At 41.9% G+C, this 25,662-nt stretch overlaps 1 protein-coding gene across 4 annotated transcripts in view; it reads right to left on the reverse strand.

The window, feature by feature from the left end:
* Xkr9 (XK related 9) overlaps nt 1-25,662 on the reverse strand; it is a 99,725-nt gene that overhangs the window by 18,404 nt on the left and 55,659 nt on the right. The window contains exons 5-7 of one of the 4 annotated variants that reach the window (XR_008719665.1): nt 21,905-21,964; nt 17,206-17,229; nt 15,180-16,084 (exon numbers count right to left, since the gene is read on the reverse strand). The exons of 1 other annotated variant lie outside the window; for it this stretch is intronic. Coding sequence is in view for 1 of the 3 variants with exons in the window: in XM_055603234.1 (XP_055459209.1) it covers nt 21,960-21,964 (5 nt within the window). In the remaining 2 variants the exon portion in view is untranslated. Of the gene's footprint in view, nt 1-15,179; nt 17,230-21,764; nt 21,965-25,662 lie in introns of those variants that run through there. 2 more of the 4 variants (XR_008719664.1, XM_055603234.1) reach the window with 2 other exon arrangements.

The following is a 25,662-nucleotide window of genomic DNA, read 5'->3' on the forward strand; positions in this document are numbered from 1 at the left end:
AAGGAAGGAAGGAAGGAAGGAAGGAAGGAAGGAAGGAAGGAAGGAAGAAAGGAAGAAGGGAGAAGGTAGCATCTTGGACCTAAGACCATCTGAGTGAAGTTCCAGGGTGGCCCCGAGCCAGCAGCATCCTGAAAGGGTTTGACCCACTGCTCACGGGGGTGGGGGGAGCTGGATGGGACCACTGAGTATATGGAGACCCTGATGACCAGGACGAAGTGAGGCAGCTGGGGCTGGTGGTGTGCCGGGGCCCCTCGGTGGTGCTCATCTGCCCGCAGGACAGCGTGAAGACCATCTCCAACCCTTTAGGGCAGCAGCAGGACGCTTAGCTGCCACTGGAGGGTAGCCTGGCCTCAGGGACCTCCCTTCCAAGGGTGACTTCTGTTTGGTGTTTTGGTCCTTTGGGTTTTGTTTTCTTTGGTTTGTTTTGTTTTGTTTTGCTTAAATAAAATTACTCACAAAAAAAAAGTAGTATTCCCCAAGGGAAGAACATAGGGGAGGGGAGGGAAGGGGAGGGGAGGGGAAGGGAGGGGAGGGGGAGAAATTATATAATTATAGCTTCAAAAAATAAATATTTTTAAAACCTTTTCATTGTTCCTAATGTATTACCAAAGTTGGAAACCACTGAGGTAAATGTTATCATAACTTCTACAAGATACTTCACATTTCTATAATTTTATTTAGTTATTTTTGATCTTTTGAGGCATGGACTCACTCTGTAGCCCAAACCTCCTGCCTCAACTTCCGGGGAACTGGGAACACAGGTGTAAGATATCATGCCTGACTTTTGCATTTCTTGCACTGTTTTTTACTATCTTACAAATCTCAGGTCTCTTAGAGTAATGTCTTTTATCTTATTTTATTTCATTTTGCTTTTCCTTTTGATACTTCAAGTAATTTGGGGGAATAATGTTAACTTATAGTTTAATGTTGATGTGACAGAAATTTCCAGTCTGGTGGACTGATCAGTCAGTGTGGACAGGGTCTTTGTGTGCCGCTGTCATTGCTATGACTGAGTCACGTGTTCATTCACCTGATTCCACAAGAATCAGCAAGACAATTGCTACCAACTGCCATTTGGAGAAGCCATGACTGGATCTAATTAATGAATGCTATTTTTTTTTTCTTTCCACCATTTCCAGACGAGTTTATTATCCTGGAAATAAATAAATTAATAAGCTGTTTCATGTGCCCTGGGTCTATAAAAGTTTGCGGGATGATTATACTTACGTGTTTGAAGGAAGAAGTAACAAATTATTGAGACGGGTTTGGGGTTTCGCTTTTTGATACAAATCCATATTATAAAAAGACTCTGGCACAGTCCTGGGGTTAGACTGGATTTTGCTCACTCGTTCGTTCTTTCAATAAATTAACAGAAGCACCCACGAACAAACTCCAGTGTGGTGCTCTCAGCCAGGGACTGGGGATGTGACAGTGGAAAGCACAGCTGGGTCTTTTTGTCAGGGGTCTTGCACTTGGGTGAAAATAGATGTGAATACATACATGTCAGTCAAGGTTTCCAGGCCAGGTCCACTGTCTCCTTGTTGGTTCTGTGACCTGGAGAAAGTTATTGGCTTCTCAAAACCCCGTGGGCAAAACTGGGGTAACCTTCCCATAAGGTTGCTTTGAGCGTTAAATACATTAACTATCTAGGGCAAAACAATACTCAATAGAGACTGCATAGTAACAGTAACAGCCCAGAAGGTGCATTTGACGTGTGCAGTCAGTCTTGCTTCGTACTCACGACCTACAATTAACCTTCCTTTCAGCTCATTCTGTCCTCTCTAGAATTCCCTTTTAATATCAGTTGTGTGTGAAGTCTTTCTGCCTCCGTCATTCTCTATGCCACAAAATTCAACTCCTTTCATCCTCCCACAAATCTTTTCTTCCATTCCAAAAGCTGTTTGCATCCATCTCTGCCACATACTTGCCATGTTTTTCCCCCTTTAGTTTTCTCCAAAACAGAAAAGGTATGTCCAGGTCCCATCAAGTCCTATCAGTACCCAGCCCCTGGTTGTCTGTAGAAACTTGAAGAACAGAAGGTCTTGAGAACTGTAGGTCAGCGTGCCCTCATCCAGCCTGGAGCATGATGCACACTGCCCAAGACCGAGCTCACGAAGGAGTGAGGCAATGTGCTCATTTACGAAGAGGAAATTATACTCAGGATACCTGCTTTCTAGATCAGTGAGTAGATGGCTATTGAGCTAAAGTAAACCTCTTAAAAGTTCATTTTTATGTGTAAGTCAAGCTGTGCAGAATGACCCTGGATGGAATTAGGTTTATGGGATAGGAATAAAGAAGTACATTTACAGCTGCTCGGATGCATACGACAAACTACTTCCAGCACCAGAGCAGGTGAAAGGAAGCTCTGTCATTCTTCAAGAGAGGCTGGGAGGCAAGACAGCAGGAAGTATGTGTGTTCCCACATCAGCCCCAGGATTCACCAGCCTTAGGCGAGTTGGGTAATTTCTCAGAGGTTGACCCACACCTATACGATGGAGAAAATAATTCTAATATCTTCCTCAGATTCCTCAGAATCAAAGAAAGTAATAATTGTGTCATGAGGGCTCTTTAAACTTTCTCTGTTTGTAACCTCTTTTCCCACAGGAAATTTTTATGCAGTTCTAGGTATATACATACGAAATATAGGACTACAAACCAAACACTTACTGACAATATAAAGACTTATTTCCTTTGTTATTAAAAATATTTTTTCATATTCTGATTACAGTTTCCCCTCCCCTACCACCCAGATCCACACCTTCTCTGTCTCTTGTTAGAAGACAAACAGGTATCTAAGGGACAATAATAAGATAAAATAGAAGACATCAGAAAACTAATCAGAATATGACAAAACAACCAAACAAGAAAAAGAGCCAAAGACAAAGCACAAGAAACACATATGATGCAGACACACACCTTCCCAGATGTGGGAATCCTGTAAAAACCCAAAACCAGAAGCCATACTGTATATGCCTAGGGCCTGTGAGGTAGAGGAAGAGGAGAGCCCCTGCCTTAACACGCTGATACAAAGAACCTCCAGAGATGCTGTGAGTATGTTTTGTGTTGGCTGCTGCACCCCAGGCCTAACCCCTAAGCGTGTTTCCCCAGTGAGACGCCCTTGGAAACAGCTCATTTTTCATTTGCAGGTGGTTATCAATTGGAGACAGCTTCCCGGTTAAGGATGGGGTTTATGTGCACTTCTTCCAGCTCCATGACTTCCTCTCACACACACCCATGTAGTCCCTGCTCACGCCACCTCATTCTTTGTGAACTCATATGTATGCCAGCCCTGCTGTGTCTAGAAAGATTTTTATTGTTCAAATAATTGCTTAGTATAGGCCCATATATGTTTGCGATTTCTTAAAGACAAAAGCACGTTTACACTATAATGAGATGGACATGATTACTTATTTTCACAAAAATACACACACACACACACACACACATATATATATATATTGGCTAAATATGTGATACTGAAAGACAGAAAGCATACTCAATGTTTTCCAGCATCAAAAATCAATATTTTATACTCATCAATACTGAGAACATTCCTTTACAGAAATACATATTACAAACTGACAGAAGTATGTTTAGGGCTCAGGGTATTTTCCTAATCGCAGGGGAAAATTCATTTAGTGATTTCTAAGGAACTCAAGACAGTTACTCCAATAGCGATTTTAAAAAATCAAGCATTCTAATCACAATGCAGCTCAAGGTGATGCTAGTTTGACCCAGGCTGAGGAAGCATGGTAGGGCTCTATTTTAAAGCCCTTGCTTCCATAGCTAAACCATTATCCCTAAGGGCAGAGAATCATGTCTGGAGTAGCTACAGCAGCTCACGGCAGGTAGCAGTGTGCATGCATGGGTGTTTCATGAAGTGACAGCGTCCTCAGTAAAGCAGGCACAGGCTGTGTGTTCGGAGCCAAGACCGCAGTGAAGTCACAGGACGCAGCACACACTCAAGAGCTTCCTGACACATTCCAGGTTCATTTCACATTTGATAACCCTGAGTTAGCTGTAATTTATGCAGGTTTTGAAACTTGTAACTGTTGCCAAATTTTCCTCAACCTTACATCAGTTTAAGAAGTTTGTGGGGGCTTATTCTGGTCGAAGTACGTGTGGGATCTGGACACAGGCTTTATCTTTGGGAAAGGAGAGAATGACTAGTTTGGCAAAAACCAGCACAATTCATAGCGATGCAGAATCTACCGAAAGGTGTTCTATAGGATGGGATTTACAAGGGCCACGCATGCATGGTCACTTTAAAAGGAGAAGGAAAGGAATCAGAGGATGTTTTATACAAAAGAGAGGCTTACAAAGGTCACAGGACTCAGGGACGAATCTAGTGCTGCTTTTGGCTAAGTAGACCTAGGACGAAACTGCCCTCTAAACTCACATTTCCCTACCTATATGTTATCTCGGCTCTGAGAGATCTGTCTCATTGTGAAATAGATGGTGGCCGAGGCAGAGACTTCCAACTTCTTATCTAAATTCAAAGGATCAATGTTAAGTGGAGGGCTTGGCTACAAATGAGACATCTTCCTCAATGTCCCTTCCTCCCCACAGCTCACAGATCACCATGGAAAAAGAGGCCAGGAGATTGCAGTGTCTTAGAGATACAGCAGGACCGTTGTACTCATGAATTCACAGCAGCTGTGTTTGTCTGCTGGAGGTCGAGGCAGTCAGCATCCTAACACAGAAGGGGAAAGTTCATAAGTACCTAGCCCTAACTGGGGAGCTATGGGCAGCTCGAGGCTTCTGGGGTACAGTCAGTTTTCTTTAAGAGTGTGGCCCCTGGTGGGTTGATCAGCACACTCAAATAGATGCCCCCCCCCCCTCAGGGGGATAAAAGCAGCACAACTTGAACCTGAAGTATTATAGAAGATGAAGGAGAAAGAGGAGAAGAAGAAGAGGAAAGCGTAAGGTTGTGGGGAGATGAGGAAGTAGAGGTAGCTCTGGAAGGGATTAGAGGAAGAGTGGGGAGAATGAATATGAGGATATATTGTATGAAATCCTCAAAGAAGTAATAAAAATAGTTGCAACTGACGGTTATTTCATTCTCATTTCTGTTTCCGTTTTGATTGTTTTAAGGTGGCATCTCCCTATTTTGCCCAGACTGGACACAAACTCCTGAGCGCAAATGATCTTCCTGTCTCAGCCTCCTGAGCCGCTGAGACCAAGGCTCAGGCCACCACACCAGGCTGGGGCTTGCTGTGTCAAGTGTCATACTCATAGTTATGGCCTGTTTAGCTTACATGGGATTTCTATGGTTTTCCTTATCCTAAATTAAAAAATAAAAGTAAAAATAAAAAAATAAAAAACCACAGAGTGAGTGAAAAATTAAGTATCTTAGAAGGTAACACACTTGGGAATCGGAGGGGCTAAGATCGTAGTTCACACTGGACAACAAAGCCAATTTTTTTATTAAAAAGAAACACAAGTGACAACAAATGCTAAAGAAATGCCACGTGCACGATTTATCTTCATCATGACTTTTACCGTAACTGAAGCAGTAAGGTTCTTGGAAAGATGATTCTGAAAACTGCTAAAGGACTAACACAGAAATTGGGGGGGGGGGAGGTGTTGGTAATTTTTATCTTAATGTTTGTTTGGGTTTTTTTTAAACAATTTATTCATTGTATATCCCGATTGAAGTCCCCTCCCTCAACTCCCCCAGTCCCACCCTCCCTCTCACTTCCCCCCATTCCTTTCCCTTAGTCCACTGAAAGGGGGAGTTCTCCTTCCCTGCCATCTGCCCCTAGCTTATCAAGTCTCATTAGGACTGCCTGGATCTTCTTCCTCTGTGGGCTGGTAAAGCCTCATCGCCAGGGGAAAATGATCAAAGGGCAGGCACCCGAGTTCTTGACAAAGGCAGCCCCTGATCCCCTTACTGGGACACCCATATGGAGACAGAGGCTGCCAGTCGGCCACATCTGAGCAGGGTGTCTAGGTCCTCTCCATGGATGGTCCTTGGTTGGTCTGTCAGTCTCTGAAGGAACCCCTGGGCTCAGATTTTTTAGCTTTGTTGGTCTCTTTGTGAGGCTCCTGTTTCCTCTGTGTCCTTCTATTCACCTGCTCCCCTTCTTCCATAAGACTCCCTGCACTCTGCCCAAAGTTTGGCTGTGAGTCTCAACATCTGCTTCGATCGCCTGTTGGGTGGAGTCTTTCTAAAGCCTTCAGGCTGGGAACTTAGACATTAATTATCATGACTACTCAATCGATAATAAGGTTTAGAATAAGATGCCCTTCACTGCTGTGATGTCATTTTCCTCCTGCTTCCTATAACCCTCAACAGAATTCAACTCACTGCCCCACCCAAACCTTAAAAGCCCTGGTTCTGTTCTGCCCAGTGTCCTCACAACCAGCTTTCTCCTTTTATGTTTTTGAGCACCGTCCTATTACAATGCCCTAAGGGATGGAGGAATTGTTGATTCCACAGTGAAGTCATGAATCTAAATTCTAAGTATGCATGGATTCTGCGCTAGACACCTATTTACAAACTTTCCTCAGGCTTCGTCACTGAAGAGAGAGGCCAACTAAAACCCCTAAAAGACCAACAGATGAACTCAATTCTTTCAAAGTTTGCCAGAGAACTAAGTCAAAATGTAAGTAGCCAAACTGAAATAAAACCCCACCTCTGCTGAGTCAACTGTTCCCATCGATAGTTATGTGTTTTATGTGATGTCCGCACTCACATTCTGTAACACTGTTAACGAGGTCTTTGTGCAAAGAGCATGATAAAGACACAGTCATTTTATTTATAAATAAAGTGTTCATTAGATTTACTAAGAATATTCATAATAGGTTCACTTGATTTGAAATGTATCTACTAGGATAAAAATGGAAAGTTGTTTAAATTCCAAATAAAGTACAAACCAAGAAATTTTTATTTGGTTAAAAATCTTCTTTTTTAGTGTGTTTTCATACATTTTAATGGCTCGAAAAGAACTGCTTTCTTCCCTAATAAATATATTCATAAGCAGTACTGACATTTCTTTGGACTTGGTTTAAGCTGACAGAGGTTTTTGGCATTTGGCAAAAAGACTAACTGCAGTGTGTGTAGGCACCAAGGAAAAGGCTTCTAAGCTTTACAGAAAGGATCTGAGACCACTAAAGACATTCAAAATTACGTTACAGGTGAGACAGAAGGCGGGGGGGGGGGGGGGCGTATTTCCAAGGCCACAAATTAGAGTTGAGAGATGTCTTTCAGCATCACAAAGCCTTCCGAATTTCCTTTATTTTTCCAATTATATGACGCACCACACAGAAGACGCCCACACATAATCCCCAGATGTGCACCTCTTCTTATGTTCAGCTGAGTCAGGAAGACAGCAGGAAAGTTAGAGGCACTAGAAAAGCTTAGGTCTTAACTTCGGCAGCCACGGTTAGGTCTCACTTAGGTGTTTGTCTGTGTCACATAGTTTCTCTCTCCTCACAGTTTTCTAGGAACTAAGCTTTTAGCTATTTATGAAAAGAAACAATAAAACCATACGTATATGTGTGTGTACAGAAGTGAAATTGCATATAAATATACTTCTTAATCATCGAAGAGTCCATCAAAGAGACTTTCACGTTCCACGGAGTCATTTCTCAAATGACTCCATGGTATCATGTTAAAAACCAGAACACAGCCCATTTTTACAGTAGATTTAGCCAATCACGGTAACTAATCAGATTAGCATCGCTTTTATGTCCAACAAATTTTAAAAGTGAAGGGATCATTAATGCTAGACTTGCATGCCTTGGAGCCTGCATTATTTCACTTGCTGAACCTTTTCTTGAAGGGGTCTTAAAAAAAAAAACACTTCAAGGTATTATTTTTCTTTTTTAAGCTATACTCAAAATAGGGTGCAGATTCATCATTGAAAGTAAACCTATTAATGTCAGGGTTTATAATTGAGATGTTTTAAATACACTCACTATTGCTATATCAAGATAGTCAAGCTCCGTTTCTACAAAGATGCTTGTTGAGACAGTACAGGGATCCTCCTGAAGGCTCTCTCTGATAACTGTGTCATAGAAAATCCTTTGTATTTGAACAAAAGAAAACCTGAAACATCTATCACCAAAGCTATGCTAATTCTTATGTAACAGACATCAATATAGAAAATCTGTATGGTTAGACAGGAAATTTCCATGCCTTTAAATTCCTTATAACTTAAATGCAAGTACCACTTAAGTCATTTTGATTGCACTGCGTTCGTATTTTAGTTTATTACCTTATTTTATAGTGTCTTCCATCCAAAGACAGCAAAATGTATCTAATTATATCAATGGATGAAAGATGCTGTTTAATAGTGAAAATATTTAAACAAATCAAAAAAAGTCAGTGTTTGCTTTTGCCAATTAGAGGAGGCAAGCAAAACATTTCCCACAGCTTCTGATGTGCCAAAAGACTAATTGGTTCAGATTTCACTTCTGTGATTTCTATTTTGGAAGATACATTGAGAATTAGTCACAACTTTTTAAACCATAATTAAATTTCAGTATCAGAAAATTAGCCATATGACGCCTTGCAAAACACACCAGCCATCCCTTAGAAAACAAAGTCCAAAGTAACTTTTAAGACTCATCAGCATGTATTATCTGCTTTGGGGTCTCTGGCTCTAATTTTCATTAAGAAATAGTTATTTTACTCTGTACTGTAATTTTAAACTAACGACATGAAGTTTTTGTGTACTTACTCATTATAATAACATAAATACATGACTCATTATAAATATAAGTAAATACATAAAACCTAAACATATATTGCATGCTATATGCATAATATATCGTGCATATATATGTATTATACAAACATAAATAATCAAATAGAAATGCATACATACATGCCATGACTGTACAAACAAATAAAACCAATCGGGAGGAAGTACAGTTCGTTTTTTAAGTTTCCTTACAGCACATTCCAATTTGCAGTGCGCTCATGGCAGGACAAGGGAAAGCGGAAGGAAGTCGGTAAGTTAATAGACCATGTCCAGAGATCCCACAAATGAACGATCAATTTTCAAAGGAGTCTGAAGTACCCAGGTGTCTAATAGATTTCCCCGTGGCTTATCTATTAAAATTCTAGATGACAGCAATGACATTCACAGACATGACTATGCAATCTGGGGGACACAGAAGTGCCTAGATCTTCATCAAAAGACACTCTTTGGGGTGGTCCTAGGAAAGAATCTTCATCCTGAGTATTTCCAAAGGCTGAAGAGAGAACTAAGGAAAAAAAAATGTGCTTTCAGTCAGAGGATGCAGATAATTTTTCTATGGAAAGGTACCTCGGGAGCATTCTGTGAGAGAATCATGTGGGTTACAAATGCTGCACTAAACCCAGAGCAACTCTGAGACTGAGTGAAAGGAATGAGATAAGCTTCCCAGACAACAGAACTGAAAAGAGAGGGCCAAAAAATACCCAAGCTATCTAAGCAGGTTGTGCAGTGAAGCCAGGATGGGAGAACTTCAGTGCAGGAGCAGGGAGCCCACACGGCCGGTAGGGAAATGAGATGGTGATGGGCCATGGTTACAGCTGATCATGCACCTCATAACTCAAACAGAAGAAATACCAGCAAAGGCCAGTCTTCCCAAATGTCAAGGGAAGTCCAATCAAAGAAAAAACAAGAGTTGTAGGGAACTTGGCCTTTGGTCCAGCTTAAAGCAAAATTCTGGAACTGCCATGAGAGTTTTAGCCTGACCTGAAACACTGAGATAGCATCATGGTCTAGATGACATCACTATTGACTTCCTAATTAACACAGTTAGCACTGTTACCCTGACATGTCCCTATTTCTCAGCCATCCCTCAGTAAGTGCTTTCCTTTAAATTAGTCCACTGAAAGTCGAAGGCTGAACACCATAGTTCAGGAAGACTGTAAAAGAGCTTTCTTAATGTGATTATATATATTCACTGGCCACTAGCCTTTGCCTTTGCTAATGTTCCTTCGACATAATGGCAAAGTTTTCCTATATCAGACTTGTAAAAAGCAGAGAGAAGGAAGGCAAAACTTCGGTGCACTGAATTCTCACGTCTACATCTTCAGTCCGCAAACAGCTGCTAGAGAGCCCTGTCTGACAGAGGACCATGGCCTCTGCATAGTCCCTCCTTCCATCTTTTACACAGATCTGTTGCTTGGATTTGTCTGACTCCCTGAAGCAATAAAAGGTGTTTCAGTTAAGGAGCAAATGAGAAAGCTTGACAGTAAGATTAGGAGGCTAGGAGATGATAGGCCCAAATAAGGAGGCAAGAGGAAACCCAAATGAGGAGGAAGCAGGAGAGAAGAGAGAAGCCTAAATAAGGAGGGTCACTAGTGAAACAAAAAGAGATCTAGAAAACCTAATGAAAAGAAAAGAAAGAGCAAACAGCGCTTTCATTAGACTTCAGCAAACCTCTATGCTGAGAACAATAACCCTGTGTTTAATGTTGTGTCAAAAACAAATTACAAATATTTTCTACCTGCCTTGTAGCCAGCTACCATGTAAAGCAGGCAAAAAAGATGATGAAGATTAGCAAGCATTCAGCTGTTTTTCTAAATGGCAGTAAACGATCTGTTTTAGGCTAATGTTATTTCCTTAGTCATATCTCAAAGTTGTAATTCATAGTTTTACATACATACATTTTACATACATACATACTAGAAAATGCATACTTTTTCTGGTATTCCATGTATAGTATTACATTTCATCTATTCTGCTCTAAAAATAATGCCAATATGAAGCTTTCTCATTAATAAAGTCTCAAAAGTCTACAGACTTCAGTGATTTGCACTTCTACCAGTAGGATTTTTTTTTCTTATAAAAACTAGACTTTCTTTTTTGAAACAGGTTTCTATCAGAATGCAGGTGAGGTGGAACCACCAGCAACCTGAAAATGAAATGGGAAAGGAAAAAACTCAGGTCACCATTATCACGGAACATGCAGATTCACCACTGGTCATCCGATCTACAGATGTGGCATGATCGGCAACAACAACAACAAAAAATTCAAAAAGTCGAGAAAGAGACTGCATACATACGCCTTCCAGTGTGCCTGGGTTTTAGACATAGTTGAGAGAAACCATGGCACCACTATTGACATCTCGCTGTGGGAACCTCAGACCAACCAATATTATGTCACTGATGCCACAAGACAGAGAATTCATGATGATGATGGTGATGGTAGTGGGCACATCACAGGCTGGCTATAGTGTCCTGATTAGTGGTGCTGGGATGGCAAATGTGAAGCTGGTATCTCCAAGAATGGACACACTCTTGATTTCAACAAAATGGATTCCACCAAGCCACACTACAGCCAGAAGGTACAGAAGGACACTAAGGAAGTCAGCACCTAGATTTAATGAGGTTGCCTACAACTCTGACACCATAGCACTTGTGCCAACTTTGGGGTAGAATGGTGACAAAAGGCCAGGGCCAATGCCAACATGCTTTGGTTTAAGGACTGGAAAGCCACCTGTAAATACGGTGCTGTTCATGGAATCACACTGCTACAAGCTTTGTCTCATCACCCATCCCATAAGCTTTTGTGGCTGCTCCTCTGAGCTATCTATGAAATTGGTGGTATTGGTGCTGTCCCTGTGGGCAAGTAGAAGCTGGTATTCTTAAACCTAAAATGACAGTTATCTTCGGTCGAGTCAATGTCACAACCGAAGTAAAGTCTGCTAAGAGGCACAGTGGAGGTGTGAGTGAAGATCTTCCAGCAACAACATGGGCTTCAGTGTAAAGAGAAAGTTTGTGCAAGGACAGCAGATGTGGCAACATTGCAGGTGATAGCAAGGATGGCCCAAGAGTGGAAGCAGTTGGCCTCACAGTTCAGTGATTTTCCTGAGCCACCCAGGAAAAATTTGTGCTGGCTACGACCCTGGGCTAGACTGTCAAAAGGCTCAGAGCTCGCAAGTCTGCTCAGCTGAAAAAAAAAGATTTCTCATCTCACTATTCTGGTTAGGAGCTAGAAGATGGGCCCAAATCTTTGAAATCTAGTGATGCAGCAATTTTCTTTTTCTTTTTTTCTTTTTTTTTTTTTGGTTTGTTTATTAGTTTGTTGTATAATAATCTATTAACTCATTATTTTGTTTACATTATACTTTATTTTCTCATTGCAAAAGCATTAGCAATTCTTCAGTACATGAAATGTAGACTCCTAATGGTTTTTATATAACTTATACACTTTACATCCCAATTGTAGCCTCCCCTCATCTCTTCCCAGTCCCTCCCTCTTCCCGCCATCCCTCTCCCCTATTCCGCAGAGAGGGGGAGACCTAACATTCCCTGGAAAAAAGCAAGCCTGACACAACCAACAGTCAGGCACCATCCTGGCCCAGAAAGGCTCCCAGCATGGACTGAGGGCCCTGAGTGGGAGTGAGCCCAAGACAGATGCCTCTCACCTGGGAACAGTTGGGCAGGCAAGGAACAAGCCAGAGACAACCACCAAACCACTTTGGGGTCCCAACAGAGAACTAGCCTACGATGGCCATCAGTCTTGCACTGTGCAGGTCTAGGGGGAGCAGACCATGCTCAAGGTGAGCCCAGCACTACATAGCACAGCGCTCCTGAGACCACTCTTGAGACAAGCCTAGACACTCAGAGACCCTGGGCACCACTAAGAAAAGCAAGGAAGTGGTGGAGAAATGGAAGATAAAGAAAAACAGAAGAATATGGGCACAGTGAAGAGAGACAGAGCTGGAGACTCGAGGGTAGTGAGGAATAGTCAGATGTGAGTAGCTGGTGATGCCACTGGGGGCCACGTCTGGGTCTGTGGCCCTTGCAACAGCAGGGCTCCGTTACCACCAAATGTCAGGTGGACATAATTGGTCTGGGCTGCTGTCCAGGGACATGCTGATGTCTGAGGGCTGTACAGAACTGGCCCCACCCCTCACCTCAGCATCGTGGAAGAGCTGGCCCTTGGGGTGTGAGAGCAGGAGAGCTGACCTCACCCCTAGCTAGCTTCAGTATTAGGAGTGATGCCCTCCCCTCCCCTCACCCTTTGCCTTCAGTGGTAGGTGGGAGACCTGGCCCTGAAGCCATGAGAGCAGGAGGGCTGGCAGAATGACCATCTCAGACACCTCTCGGGCGCAGAACTAGGGATTTGAGTTGGCCTACCCCGACATCAACGCCATCAATGAACTGCTGAAGTTCATGAAGGGGTCAGTCCTGCGGATCCAAAACTACAGGATCTCCATGACACAGGACAACAACAGGCTTTCCAAGAGGAGTCCCAGTGAGGATCCAGTCTTGATAGAGTAGCAGAAGCCAGAGGACTCATACCAGACCAACAAGTCATTGTAATGAACATTTGCAAGCAAAGGAGTGTGAACCAAAGGGACACACCTTGTTACGCTACAACTTCCAAGGCAAGATTTTCTTTTCGTATGATGTGGGGAAGATTGCAAGGTGAAGGGGGCGGTATGAGCAGAGGGGGAGATGAATGGGAGTGAGGTGCATGATGTGAAATTCACAAAGAACCAACAAAAAGGTTTTTAAAAATATTATAATAAATAGTATGCGATGCAATTATGTTAATTTTTTTTAAATCATGTGGGTGTGATGTCAAAGGCATCACTATACCATAATGGGTTCAGTCTACTAGTACATATGTAGCCTCCTTTCGTAGATGTTTACAAATACCATCCTGAGAGGGAATAAAGCTCCCATATTTGCTCATCACTGGCTGGTGCTGGTAAACAAAAGATAAAGTATGCAAGAGTATTTAATGTTTTTAAACGACACAGACTTCAGGAATGGAGACCCAAAGAAACAGGTACACTTGGCAATTTTTGTATTTAGATCTAATAAAGTGTAGATGTCCATCTGAGGGAAAATACGGTTGTTTGACCAAGAGATGAGGTCTAATGTTAATAAACGGAGGAGAGACCTGGGACAGCATAGGCTTCTTGGAGGACATGAGGGTGACTCTAGCTGAGACTCCTAGTAACAGGGGCCATGGAGACTGAAGAGGCCACTTTCCCACTAGACACGACTCCTAGTGGAGGAAGGGGACACCAACCCACCCACAAAAACATTTTGACCCAAAATTTATCCTACCTTCAAGATGGGCAGGGACAAAACAGAGACTGAGGAAATGTCCAACCAATGACTGGTCTAACCTGAGACTCACCCCATGGGAGAGAGCCAACCCCTGACACAATTAAGGATACTCTGCTATGCTGGCCAATGGTAGCCTATCATAGCTGTCCTCTGAGTAGCTCCACACAGCACCTGATGAATACAGATGCAGAGACCCACAACCAAATACTAGGTGGAGCGCAGGGAGTCTTGTGGAAGAGTGGGGGGTGGGGAGATTGAAGGACACAGAGGGGACAGTAGCTCCACAATAGGACCAAAAAAGCCAACTCACCAGGGCCTAGGGGAGCCTGTGGAAACTGAAGCATCAACCAAGGACCATGCTTAGACTGGACCTAGGCTCCCTACACAGATGTAGCCAATGGGCAGCTCAGTCCTCATATAGATCTCCTAGTAAGGGGAATGGGGCTGACTCTAACATGGACTCTGTGGCCTGCTTTTCCCTTGGTGGACCTACCTTGCCAGGCCACAGGGGAAGAGGATGTGCTCAGTCCTGATGTGACTTGATGTGCTGGGGTGGGTAGGGAGACTCCTCTTCTCTTAGGAGTAGGGGAAAAGGGATGGGGGAAACAGGGAGGGAGGGTGTAACCAGGAGGAGAGGAGGGGCGGGGGGCTACAAACAGGATGTAAAATGAATAAATAAAAATTAAAGTTAAAAAAATAAATAGAGGAGAACATAGCAGGGCCGCTTCAGATTCTCCTACATCTCTGTGTCCTCAGGACTAAGGATTTCTTCAGCTTTTGAAAGCCAAAGCCTCTCAAAGGAGCACCCTGTGACCTGCTTCAAGGAGGAAGAGCAGGTGAAGCAACTGAACTTCCTCCTTCTGTCGCCTCCTATCAGCAGTCTTCGGTTCCCAGGAGGCTTGCTGCAAGAGCTATGATTAATAAAGGGCTTTTCAGCCTTCCTCTGATTAAAGGTTAGCAGACTGAGAAGTACTTAAACGACCGGCAGGTTTCTTCTCCACTTCCCTCCAAATCTCATCATGAAGACTGACACCTGTTCTGTCTGCGAGCGAGGATGGCCCGGGAGGAATGACTAACTCACAGTGGTTGGAAAAATGTTGACATTTTCTGTACAAAAAGGGAGGAAAGAAAAAAAAAAAAACTTGCCAAGGACAATAGCACTTTACATTTGTAATGAGCTTCACAGGATGCAAAATATTTTCGTTTCCATTATTTTATTTGGTTCTTAAAACAACCCTATGAGGTAAGCAGCAGCTGCTATTTCTATTCAACCTAAGGAAATTGGGACTCAGGGATGTTAAGTGGTTTGCCTGAAGTCTTCAAGTCGTTAAGTAACCCTTCCGTAAGTTCCAGTAACAGCCATCTTCTTGTCACCCCTCAAAAAGAAACGTCTGAATACTGAAAGGGCAGTAGGCAGCCTCCTGAAAGCCGTCATCCTGGGACAGAGAGTGGAAACTGCATGGGATACGAGCATACTAAAAGTGTCTAAGAGATATGGTGCTCTCCCTCCTTCCCTGTCTTCCTCCCCTCCGTCTCCCTAACATATTACTACATCTTCATTTCAGAGAGCAGGGGAGAGACAAGGGCGTGGTCTTAACTTCCAGCCCCGCACGGAAATCTGTGACATCTGCAGCTATCTCATCAGCGAGCTAAGACACCAAGAGGAAGCTGAAGTTTTATTATAAGAGACAAACCAGGAAGTCTGTTTCTGTGCGGTGCTAAACAAACAGCTCAAGGGGTAGGAGAACAGATCCAAGCTGCGGCTCAACGTGCAGCCAGCTCTCGCTCCTCAGAGCTTCCCGGGATCCGTCTCAGCCTGTAAGCAGTGTTATGAAATGGTGTGATTTTAATCAGCTTTGACTGCACCTTGCTCTCAAGGTTTACTCAGTGCAGTCCTTAGAGGCACATTACCACTCGGCTCCACTCCAGGGAAGAAGTCTGTTCTCCATCAGGGCGAGAAAGACAGGAGTGCTTTTGTCTCACTGCTCAGAGTCAAAGAAGGACCTGAGACCCAGATGGCTCGCCACGGACTTCATCTCGTCAAATTGCAGCTACGTTGTAAACAGAGCAAAGTGTAATTCAATTCTTTGGTAATGAATTAGCAAAGATATGTCAAAAGACTGGAGGTACAGTCTCCAAAAGCCTGTTACACTCTCTATAGTGATTTAGTACAAGTAAAAGCCCCAGGCCATCATGAATATTTGGTGAAATCCTGCCTGAATAACTGCCCAATGTATACATCTTTCTGTCCGTGGATTTCATAGATGTCTGCAGGATTTCTGCAGATGTTAATGTATATTCATTCAATACATAATGCCCAGCACAGGTCATTCATTTGTTATTATACAATGAATATAATCATAGTATCTTAGATTCATAGTCTAAGAGATTGATGACTCCATGAATCAGTGCTTCTTATGCAAGCATAATGACTACAGATAAAGTCTACATCACCCACATAAAAAGACAGGCATAGAAACATATGCCTGCCGCCCCAACACTAGGGAAAACAGAGACAAGCAAATGGCAAGGCCTCACTGACCAGCCAACCTACCTAAAACTGTGAGATCATGGTTTAGAAAGAGAGAGACCCTACCTCAAAAAAACAGAGAAGTGATTAAGGAAAACATCCTTAGATTAACCTCTGGTCACATCACACACAAGCACAATGACAAATGCAGCCACACATACATATTATACATACATATACACTATATACACACAAAGTTTATCATCAATGCAATAGTCAAACCAGAAAACAGAATTGAATGTGATTAGAAAGTAAAAGAGGTATGCAGGTTAAGCTAAATAAAGGACTATAATAGAAAGTTAGATAACATTGGTGAGGAAATGTTTTTATACAGTATAACCAAATGTTTTTATATAGGATGGAATTCCAGAGGATTTACTAAAGCTTGAAGGCTGAAAAGGAGCTACTTATGAGAAACACTCAGAGAAAAGTTCTCCAAATGAATGACCTGAGGGAAGGTGCTGAAGCTCAATGTCCTGCAAGAAGGCAGAGTGGATGCTACATAAGAAAGAAAGGAATGTTGAGATGGGAAAGGTGAATACAGCACATGCAAGATCTCAGAGTCTGCAGTCAACATGTTTGTCATTCAAAAGATAAAAGAGTTAACCGTTTAAAGTTGAAAATTAGTCTAAACTTACTTACATTGTGAAAAAACATTCACCATCACTGGAAAAAAAAAAAAAACCATTAGTCCAGACTTACATAAGAAACGATGGTGACATGGTGCCTCAACTAAGATAACAGCACTGTAGGTGATGAATTGTTGACAGACTCAATTTGAGAGATAAACTCTCTAGGTCAGACCGCTGAACAAAATAAGAAAAGCGAATTTAACAAAGAGGAAAGAATCAGAGGTAGTTTCCTAAGCCAGAGAAGACTAAAGGAAGAATCAATATCATGAGGATGTGGAGTGAATGCTGAGCATTAAAATCCCAGTTTAGGCTACACCAACTCTGAAACACTTAAGAAATACCCAAGAATAGACATAGCTAACTCTCCAGATACAAGGAGAGCCTAGCTAAACATGTAAATTTGAGAATCACAAACACAGTGATTTTACATAAGGTCATGAGAATAAGTGCTATCACCAACATAAAAAGCAGTTAGAAATTTTTAGGGTTAGGCCATAGGTTCCTCGTTTTCTCTAAATACTTTTATGTTGGTCCAGTAGAAAAAAGTACAGTAGAAGAAAAGCTGAGAAAAGAGAGGTACAGAAAGTCAGTGTAGTGGTTTTGTCAACTAGACACAATTTAGAATAGTCTGGGAAGAGACTCTGAATGAGAGATTATATAAATCAGCTTGGCCTGTGGACATTTCTGTAGGGGATTGTGTTAACTTGACTGTGTTAACTAATGGGGGAAAGCCCAGCCCACTGTGGGAGGCACCATTCCCTAGCTCTGGCTCCTGGTGTGTGTGAGGGTGGAAAAGTGAACTGAACAGCGAATATGACTTGTTTTCATTCTGTCTCTGCTCTTGACTGTGTAACCAGCTGCTTCAAGTTCCTGCCGCCTTGAACTCCCCACAGTGATGGACTGTGCCCTGAAACTGTGAGCTAAAGTAAGCCCTTTTGTCAAGAGGTTTTTAATCACAGCAACAAAAACGAAACTAGGACAGTCACAGAAATAAAGCTGGACTCATTTGGCCAATCTCAAAAGGTGCCCTTTATAACCATGCTGTGCCTTATCAACACAACATTTTTGTCAGTCAAGATTGGGTCAGCTACTTTGATCACGAAACCCCGCATAGCAGTTGCTTAAATGAGGTGTAATTTAAGTGATGTTTTTGTGAATGAAGACAAGTAGTTGTTGGTCCACAGCTGCTGTCCATTTCCAACATTCTTCCAGTTCCAATATGTCATTCCCTTTCCAGGGTCACCTCATAGTGTATGGTACTTTCGTATGGTACTTGCTGGAGCTCAGGCTGCCCCATGTATTTCATTAAAGCCACAGAACAGTGTGAGAAGCATGAAGAGCACATCCTCCTTCTAATAACCCTCCCAGAACTTTCATATGAGATTGCTACTTCTAGTTCTTTGGCTGAAAGCTAGGTGTTAACTATTTCAGTTTCTCCATCTAAAAATAAAGTTGGCAGCCATTATCTCATAGCCTTGATATGAAGATTAAAATTTGTTATGAGTTAGAATGATGCGTTAAACAAAATGACATACTTTGTAAATATTGGTCAGTATTATTTTCTTAGTTACTTTTCTACTGCAGTGATGCGACACCAAGACTAAGAAAACTTATAAAAGAAGACATTTAATTTGAGGCTCACGGTTCCAGAGGGTTAGGGTTCACGATCATCTTGGTTTGGAACAAGGCAGTGGGCAGGCAAACGTGGTGCTGGATCAGTAGCTGAAAGTTTACACACCGATCCCCAAGCATGAGGCAGCGAGACAGACTGGAAATGGTGTGTGCTTTTGAAAACCTCAAAGCCTACCTACCTCTTGGAACCTACCTGTTGGAAGTGACCTACCTCTTCCAACAAGGTCACATATCCTAATCCTTCCCAAACAATTCCACCACCCAGGGCCAAGTATTCAAATATATAAGCCAATGGGGAGCATCATCATTTAAAACACCACTGATACTTTTCCAATTTTTACAATAACAGATTTACACAACAGACATCAATCGCCCACTTCCAGTTATGGACATTTTGCCTTAGATCAACAAACTAAATAATACAATTTAAAAATGGAGTACAAATCTAAATAGAGAATTCTCAACAGAGGAACCTCAAATGTCTGAGAAACACTTAAAGAAATGTTCAACATGCTTAGCCATCAGGAAAATGCAAATCAAAATGACTTTGAGTTTTTATCTTACACCTGTCAAAATGGCTAAGATCAAAAACATAAAACAAGTGACAGCTCATGCTGGTGAGAACATGGAGCAAGGGGAACTCTTCTCCTCTGCTAGTGGGAGTGCGAACTTATACCACCGCTTTGGAAATCAATATCTTGATTTCTCAAAAAAAAAAAAAATGGGACTAGATCTACCTCAAGACCCAGCTGTACAACTCCTGGGCATAGACCTAAAAGACATACCATGCTCTCACAAGGGTACCTGCTCAACTATGTTCATGGTAGCTCTATTCATAACAGCCAGAAACTGGGAATAACCTAGATGTCCCTCCATCAAAGAATGAATAAAGAAAATGGGCTACATTTTCACAAGGAAGTATTGCTCGGCTGTTAAAAACAATGACATTATGAAATTTGCAGGCAAATGAATTGAACTAAAAGAAAACATCCTGAGTTTGGTAACCAAGACCCAGAAAGACAAACATGGTATGTACTGACTTATCCAAGGATATTAGCTGTAAAGTAAAAGACAATCATGAATACAATCCGCAGGCCCAAAGAGGCTAAGTAACCAGGAAGGCCTAAGCGGGGAAGCGAGGATCTCCCTGGAAAGGAAATTTTGGGCTGGATTGGGGGCAGGTAAGAAGAAATACTGAGGGAAAATGACTGGAATTGGGAGAGGTCACTGTCATTCGGACAAAGTGGCAGCCACACAGAATGAGAAAAAATTTTTACCAACTGCATATCTGATAGAGAGCAAATGGCCAAAATATATAAAGAACTCAAAAAAACTGGACATCTAGCTGGGTGGTGGCGCATTTCTTTAATCCCAGGCAGAGGTAGGTAAATCTCTGAGCTAGAGGTCTACAGAGTGGGATCTAGGACAGCCAAGGCTACCCAGAGAAACCCAGTCTCAAAGTGAAAAAAAAAAAAAAATGAGCATCAAGAAAACAAACACAAACAATTAAAACTGGGGTACAGATCTAAACAAAGACTTCTCAAGAGATAAAATTCAAATGAAAACAAAAACAAAACACTTAAAGAAATGTTCAGCATCCTTAGCCAGCAGGGGAATGCAAATGAAAACTACTTTAATATTTCATCTTAAACCAGTCAGAATGACCAAGATCAATAAAACAAATGACAGCTCATTCTGGTGAGGATTTAGATTATGAGGGACGCTCATCCATCGATGGTGGGAGTGGAAACTTTACAGCCTCTGTGGAAGTCAGTGAGGCAGTTCCGCAGTAAGTTGGAACTAAATCTACCTCAGCTCTGTCACTCTATCTAGTTATGTCACTCTTAGGCATATACATAAAGGACTCTTCAGCCTATTACAAAGACTTTTGCTCAGCCAGGTTCACTGCTACTTCATTTATTATAAACAGAAATTAGAAACAACCTAGACGCCCATCAATGGATGGACGGATGGATGAAGAAAATGTGGCACATTTATACACTGGAGTGTCACACAGCTATTTAAAAAATGAAATCATGATATTTGCAGGTAGACGGATAGAATTACAAGTAATCATCCTAAGTGAAGTAACCGAGATCCAGAAAGACAAATATGGTATATATTCACTTACATGTAGATATTAGTTAAGAGATTCATAAGCAAGCTCCAATAGATAGAACCACAGAGGTTAGGTGTAAAGTAAGGCACTAACAGGGAGGAAGGGATCTTCCTAAAAAGAAGCAATAGAATAGATGGTTATATAGAGACAAGGGGGAATCTGGAATGGGAAGATCAAATATGAAGATTGAGGGAAAGGAGAGCAAGCAAAAGAATACAGAGATGGTATATGGAAATAACCTAGAACTCCTGCTCAGATATAGCCCATGGTAGCTCAGTATCCAAGTGGGTTCCCTAGTAAGGGGAACAGGAATTATTTCTGACATGAACTCAATGGCTGGCTCTTTGACCTCCCCTCCCCAAAGGGAGGAGCTGCATTGCTAGGCCAGAGAAGAGGACATTGCAGCCAGTCCTGAAGAGACCTGATAAGCTAGGGTCAGATGGAAGGGGAGGAGGTTCTCCCCTATCAGTGGACTTGGAAAGGGGCAGGGAAGAGATGAGGGAGGGATGGTGGGATTGGAAGGGAATCCAATTGGAAGGGATGGGGCTACGGCTGGGATAAAAAGTAAATAACCTGTGATTAATATAAAAAAATAAAAATTATTATAAAAAAACAAAAGAATAAAAAAAAAAACAAAGATGGACATCTAAAACTAAAGGTCATCACGGGAACCTAAAGTGTCCTAAAATATATATGTATATGAAAGTGATATAAATGAAATTGCTTACAATGGAGAAGACAGAATTCCAACTGGATATCTCTTATCACCAAATGAACATTTCATTGCTGGGATGGGTTATATCTAATTGTTGGCCAAAGGGGTCCTATGGGAATCCCCAAACAACATAAGCTGTTGTCAAGGCTCTTGGTTACTCTCCACAACTGACAGCAAGGCCCCTACTGTTGAAGACACCCCTACACAGCTCAGTGATCACAGAGAAGTTGAGTTTGTACTTACCTGATGTCTTCACCCCCTCTGGACTAATATTCATGGTCCTGGACAGTACTCTGCATCATACTACCAAAGGAGAAACATAAACATCAAGTCTATAAACCTTTTGATCTACAATGGCTTCCTGACTGCAAGATATACCTGTTTATACCAGTGGCACAAAGCTTGTGGGAGTAACTAACCAAGATCTGATTTGATTTGAGACCTACTCCATGAGATGGAACCCATACCAATACTGCTGCTTCATTGTCCAAGATCCTGAAACTAGATACTCCAGAGACCTATTATGAAACCAAAGATAAAGGAACATGGCAATAAAACAACTCTTAACAACATTCTGCTATACTCATAGATCAGCACCTTGCTCAGCCATCATCTGAGAAGTTTCCTTCTGCAGCAGATGGAGACAAATACAGAGAACCACACGAATACATAGAGCCAGACAATGTGCAGAGAGTGAAAGACTTTGGGATACCCAGCCCTAAACAGGATATCTCCACCAAATCCCTCCCCTCGAGGTTCAGGAAACCCCACAGAAGAGGAGGGAGGAGTATAAGAGCCAGAGGGCATGCAGGACACCAAGGAAACAAGGCTCTTTAAACACAGCATGACCAATGTCCTAGGAAATCACAGAAACTGACGCAGCCATGCACAGGGCTTGCATAGAGCTGCACCAGATCTGAGAGGAGAAGAGGCCACACATACCCATCCCTGAGGCGGAAGCTAGCTACCACTGATAACCACTTGCAAGTGAAAATGTAGTTTCCTCCAAGGAAGTCTCACTGGGAGAAGTAAGCCACTCTTAAGAGTAGGCCCCATGCCCGGCAGTAGATGGACAATCCAAAAGAACTCAGTGGTCTATCTGGAGGTTCTTTGTCCCAATGTTATGTTTGGACTTTTTCATATCATTTTTTATATAATTTGTGTGCATGCATTGTGGCTTCCAGTTTTGTGTTTTTATGGGAGTCCTGTGTGTGCAATGATGAGCATCTCTGCAACCTATTTGTGCTTCTTATACTTTTTTTCTGTGGCTTTTTTCTTCAGTTTGTTTGTGTTGTCCTGTTCTGAATTGCTTGTCTTTGTTTTATTTTATTGTATTTTATTAGTATTCCATAGATACCTGTTTATTTTCTAACCAGAGGAAGAGGGCAGAGGAGATGGAGCAGAACTGGGAGAAGTCAAGGGAAAGAAAACCATAATTAGAATGTACTGTATAAAAAATATGTCTATTTTAAATAAAAAGATCCACACAGATATAAGGATCATCAATACGTATTGATGTCAGTCTACACTCTGATCATTTTAATTGAGTATATTCATTATTTCAAAGTCATTTACAGGATTATATTAGCCTCTCTAGGTGTTTTTCCTCTAATGTGTTATTAATATTAATAATTAATATTAAATATTATTATTGAAAGTTAGATGTAAACTATTCAATTTGCTAATTAGACATATCTTAAAATATATTCTCCTTCTGTGCATCACCTTACAAAAAAAAAATGGTACTGAAAAATCCTGCTGCAAACTCTCACGTGAGTGTGGATTTCATATGGTCCTGACAGCTTCGTAACACTATAAAGCAGTCTAATATCGTCAGTGATTCAAACAAGAGTCAAAATGGTATAGAGCTATGTCATTTTATTTTTAAATTTATTTTATGTATATGAGTATTGTATCTGCATGTACAGCTGTGAGGTGAAGAGGGCATCAGATCATACTATATATGGTTGTGAGCCACCATGTGGTTGCTGGGAATTGAACTCAGGACCTCAAGAAGAGTAGACAGTGCTCTTCACCACTGAGCCATCTCTCCAGTCCTGTATCATTGTCTTACGTGAGCATGATTTGCCCTGTCATTTGGGGTCGAGATTCCTAAGGAACATTCTTACAGCACAGTAAAAGACAATTTTCAGACCCACTTCACTCTTCAATAATAGCAATTTAAGGACTGTTTGTTTTTTTTAGAAGAAACTGTCTTAGTTATTAGCTTAAAAAAAAAATCCCAATGAAGCTGGGTGCAGTGAAACATGCCTGTAATCCCAGCACTCAGGGAGACAGAGGCAGGCAGATCTCTGTGAGTTCAAGGTCAGCCTGGTCTACAAAGTGAGTCCAAGACAGCCAGGGCTACACAGAGAATAACACATGACCACTGCCAATTCATAGATCTGTTGTATAGCCAGGGAAGCTAAGATACTGTGCTTCTGCCCCACAGAGCAGATGAATTCCAAGACCTGACAATGGTGGATCTGAAACTACAGTTTCAATAACACAGGACAAATTAAACAGTTTATGACAAGTACCCACTGAAACTTTATGTTTTCAACCAAGCCGTTCCTACTCCATATATTTTTGCTATTCCGGTGATGTCATGGTTTAGCAGATCTACTTCAGGTAAATTAGGGTCATCTCAACTTATTTGAAACTTATTCTCACCTGTGAAGACTTGCAAATAGTAACAACACTTTATCAGGTCAAACTTGATATTCATTCTTCAAGTAAACAAGAATGGAAAGATATCAGTATCAGGTCTGACCTTATCGAAAGCCAAAGGAAACTACTTGAAATTGTGTTTAGCCTGTTCTTTCTTTCTTTTTTTTTTCTTTATTCTTCTCTCATACACTAAATCCTGACAGTAGCTCTATCTCTCCTTTCCCTCAGATCCCCCTCCCTTCAGAAAAGAACAAGCCTCCCAAGGACAGCAACCAAAGCCTTATGCCAGGGCTAAGCAAGACAACTCAGTATGAGAAAAAGGGTCCCAAGAGCAGGCAACCCCACTCCCGCTATTAGGAGTCCAACAAAAATTCCAAGCTAAACAAATACAGCATGTACGCAGAGGACCTGCCACAGATCAACAGGCTCTTTGATTGCCATTTCAGTCTCTGTGAGCTGCTTTGAGCCCTGCTTGGTTGGTCCTGTGGTCCGTGTCCTCCTGGTGTCCTTGACCCCTTGGCTCCTATAATCCATCTTCCCCCTCTTCTGAGGAATTTCCTCTGAGCTCCTCTAATGTTTGGCTCAGGGAAGGTCTCTGTATCTGCTCCCACCAGTTGCTGGAGGAAGCCTCTTTGATGACAACTGAGCCAGGTACTGATCTATGAGAAATAGCAGAGTAGCAGCAATAGGAATCATTTCAATCATTTTGTAGAATTTTTTTTTTTTTTTGGTCAGTTGTGTTTGGTTCTACCCTAGGTCTTTGGGCTAGCCAGCTTCCAGATCCTGGCTATCCAGGCCGAGTCAGGCATGGGCTCCTTCTTGTGGCTTGGGCCTCAAGTTAGACCAGACATTGGCTGGCAGCTCCCACACACTCTGAACCAATATTGGTCCCACAACCCATAATCCTGCAGACCAGACAGGCTGTATGTCATAGGTTTTTTTTTGGCTGGGTTGGAGTCCCAGCTCCACCACTGGAAGCCTAGACTGTCACCCTTTTCTTTACCAGCATTTAACATTGCTCCAATATCTGCAGTTCACCAGAAAGGCCAATAACCTCAAATAAATGCATTTTCTCTAGACATAATTCCTCATCTGTTGCGATCAGACATGAGTTGCTTAATGCAGCATCAACAGTCCTTGCTTAACTAACAAATGGACCATTTACGGAACTTACTTCGGGGCAAAGTGTCCTTTATTATTTTTGGAAAGAAATGTTGTTGTGATGTGATAGTCTCTGTTGAATTTTCTGACTTTTATAGCAACTGCTTTGCTGTGCTTGAAATACTGTGACCAGGCTGTCAGCACAGCTACAGTGTAACTGCACAAGAAAC

Source organism: Psammomys obesus, unplaced genomic scaffold (assembly GCF_907164565.1).
Source record: "Psammomys obesus unplaced genomic scaffold, mPsaObe1.curated_primary_1811, whole genome shotgun sequence".
Lineage (NCBI taxonomy): Eukaryota > Metazoa > Chordata > Mammalia > Rodentia > Muridae > Psammomys > Psammomys obesus.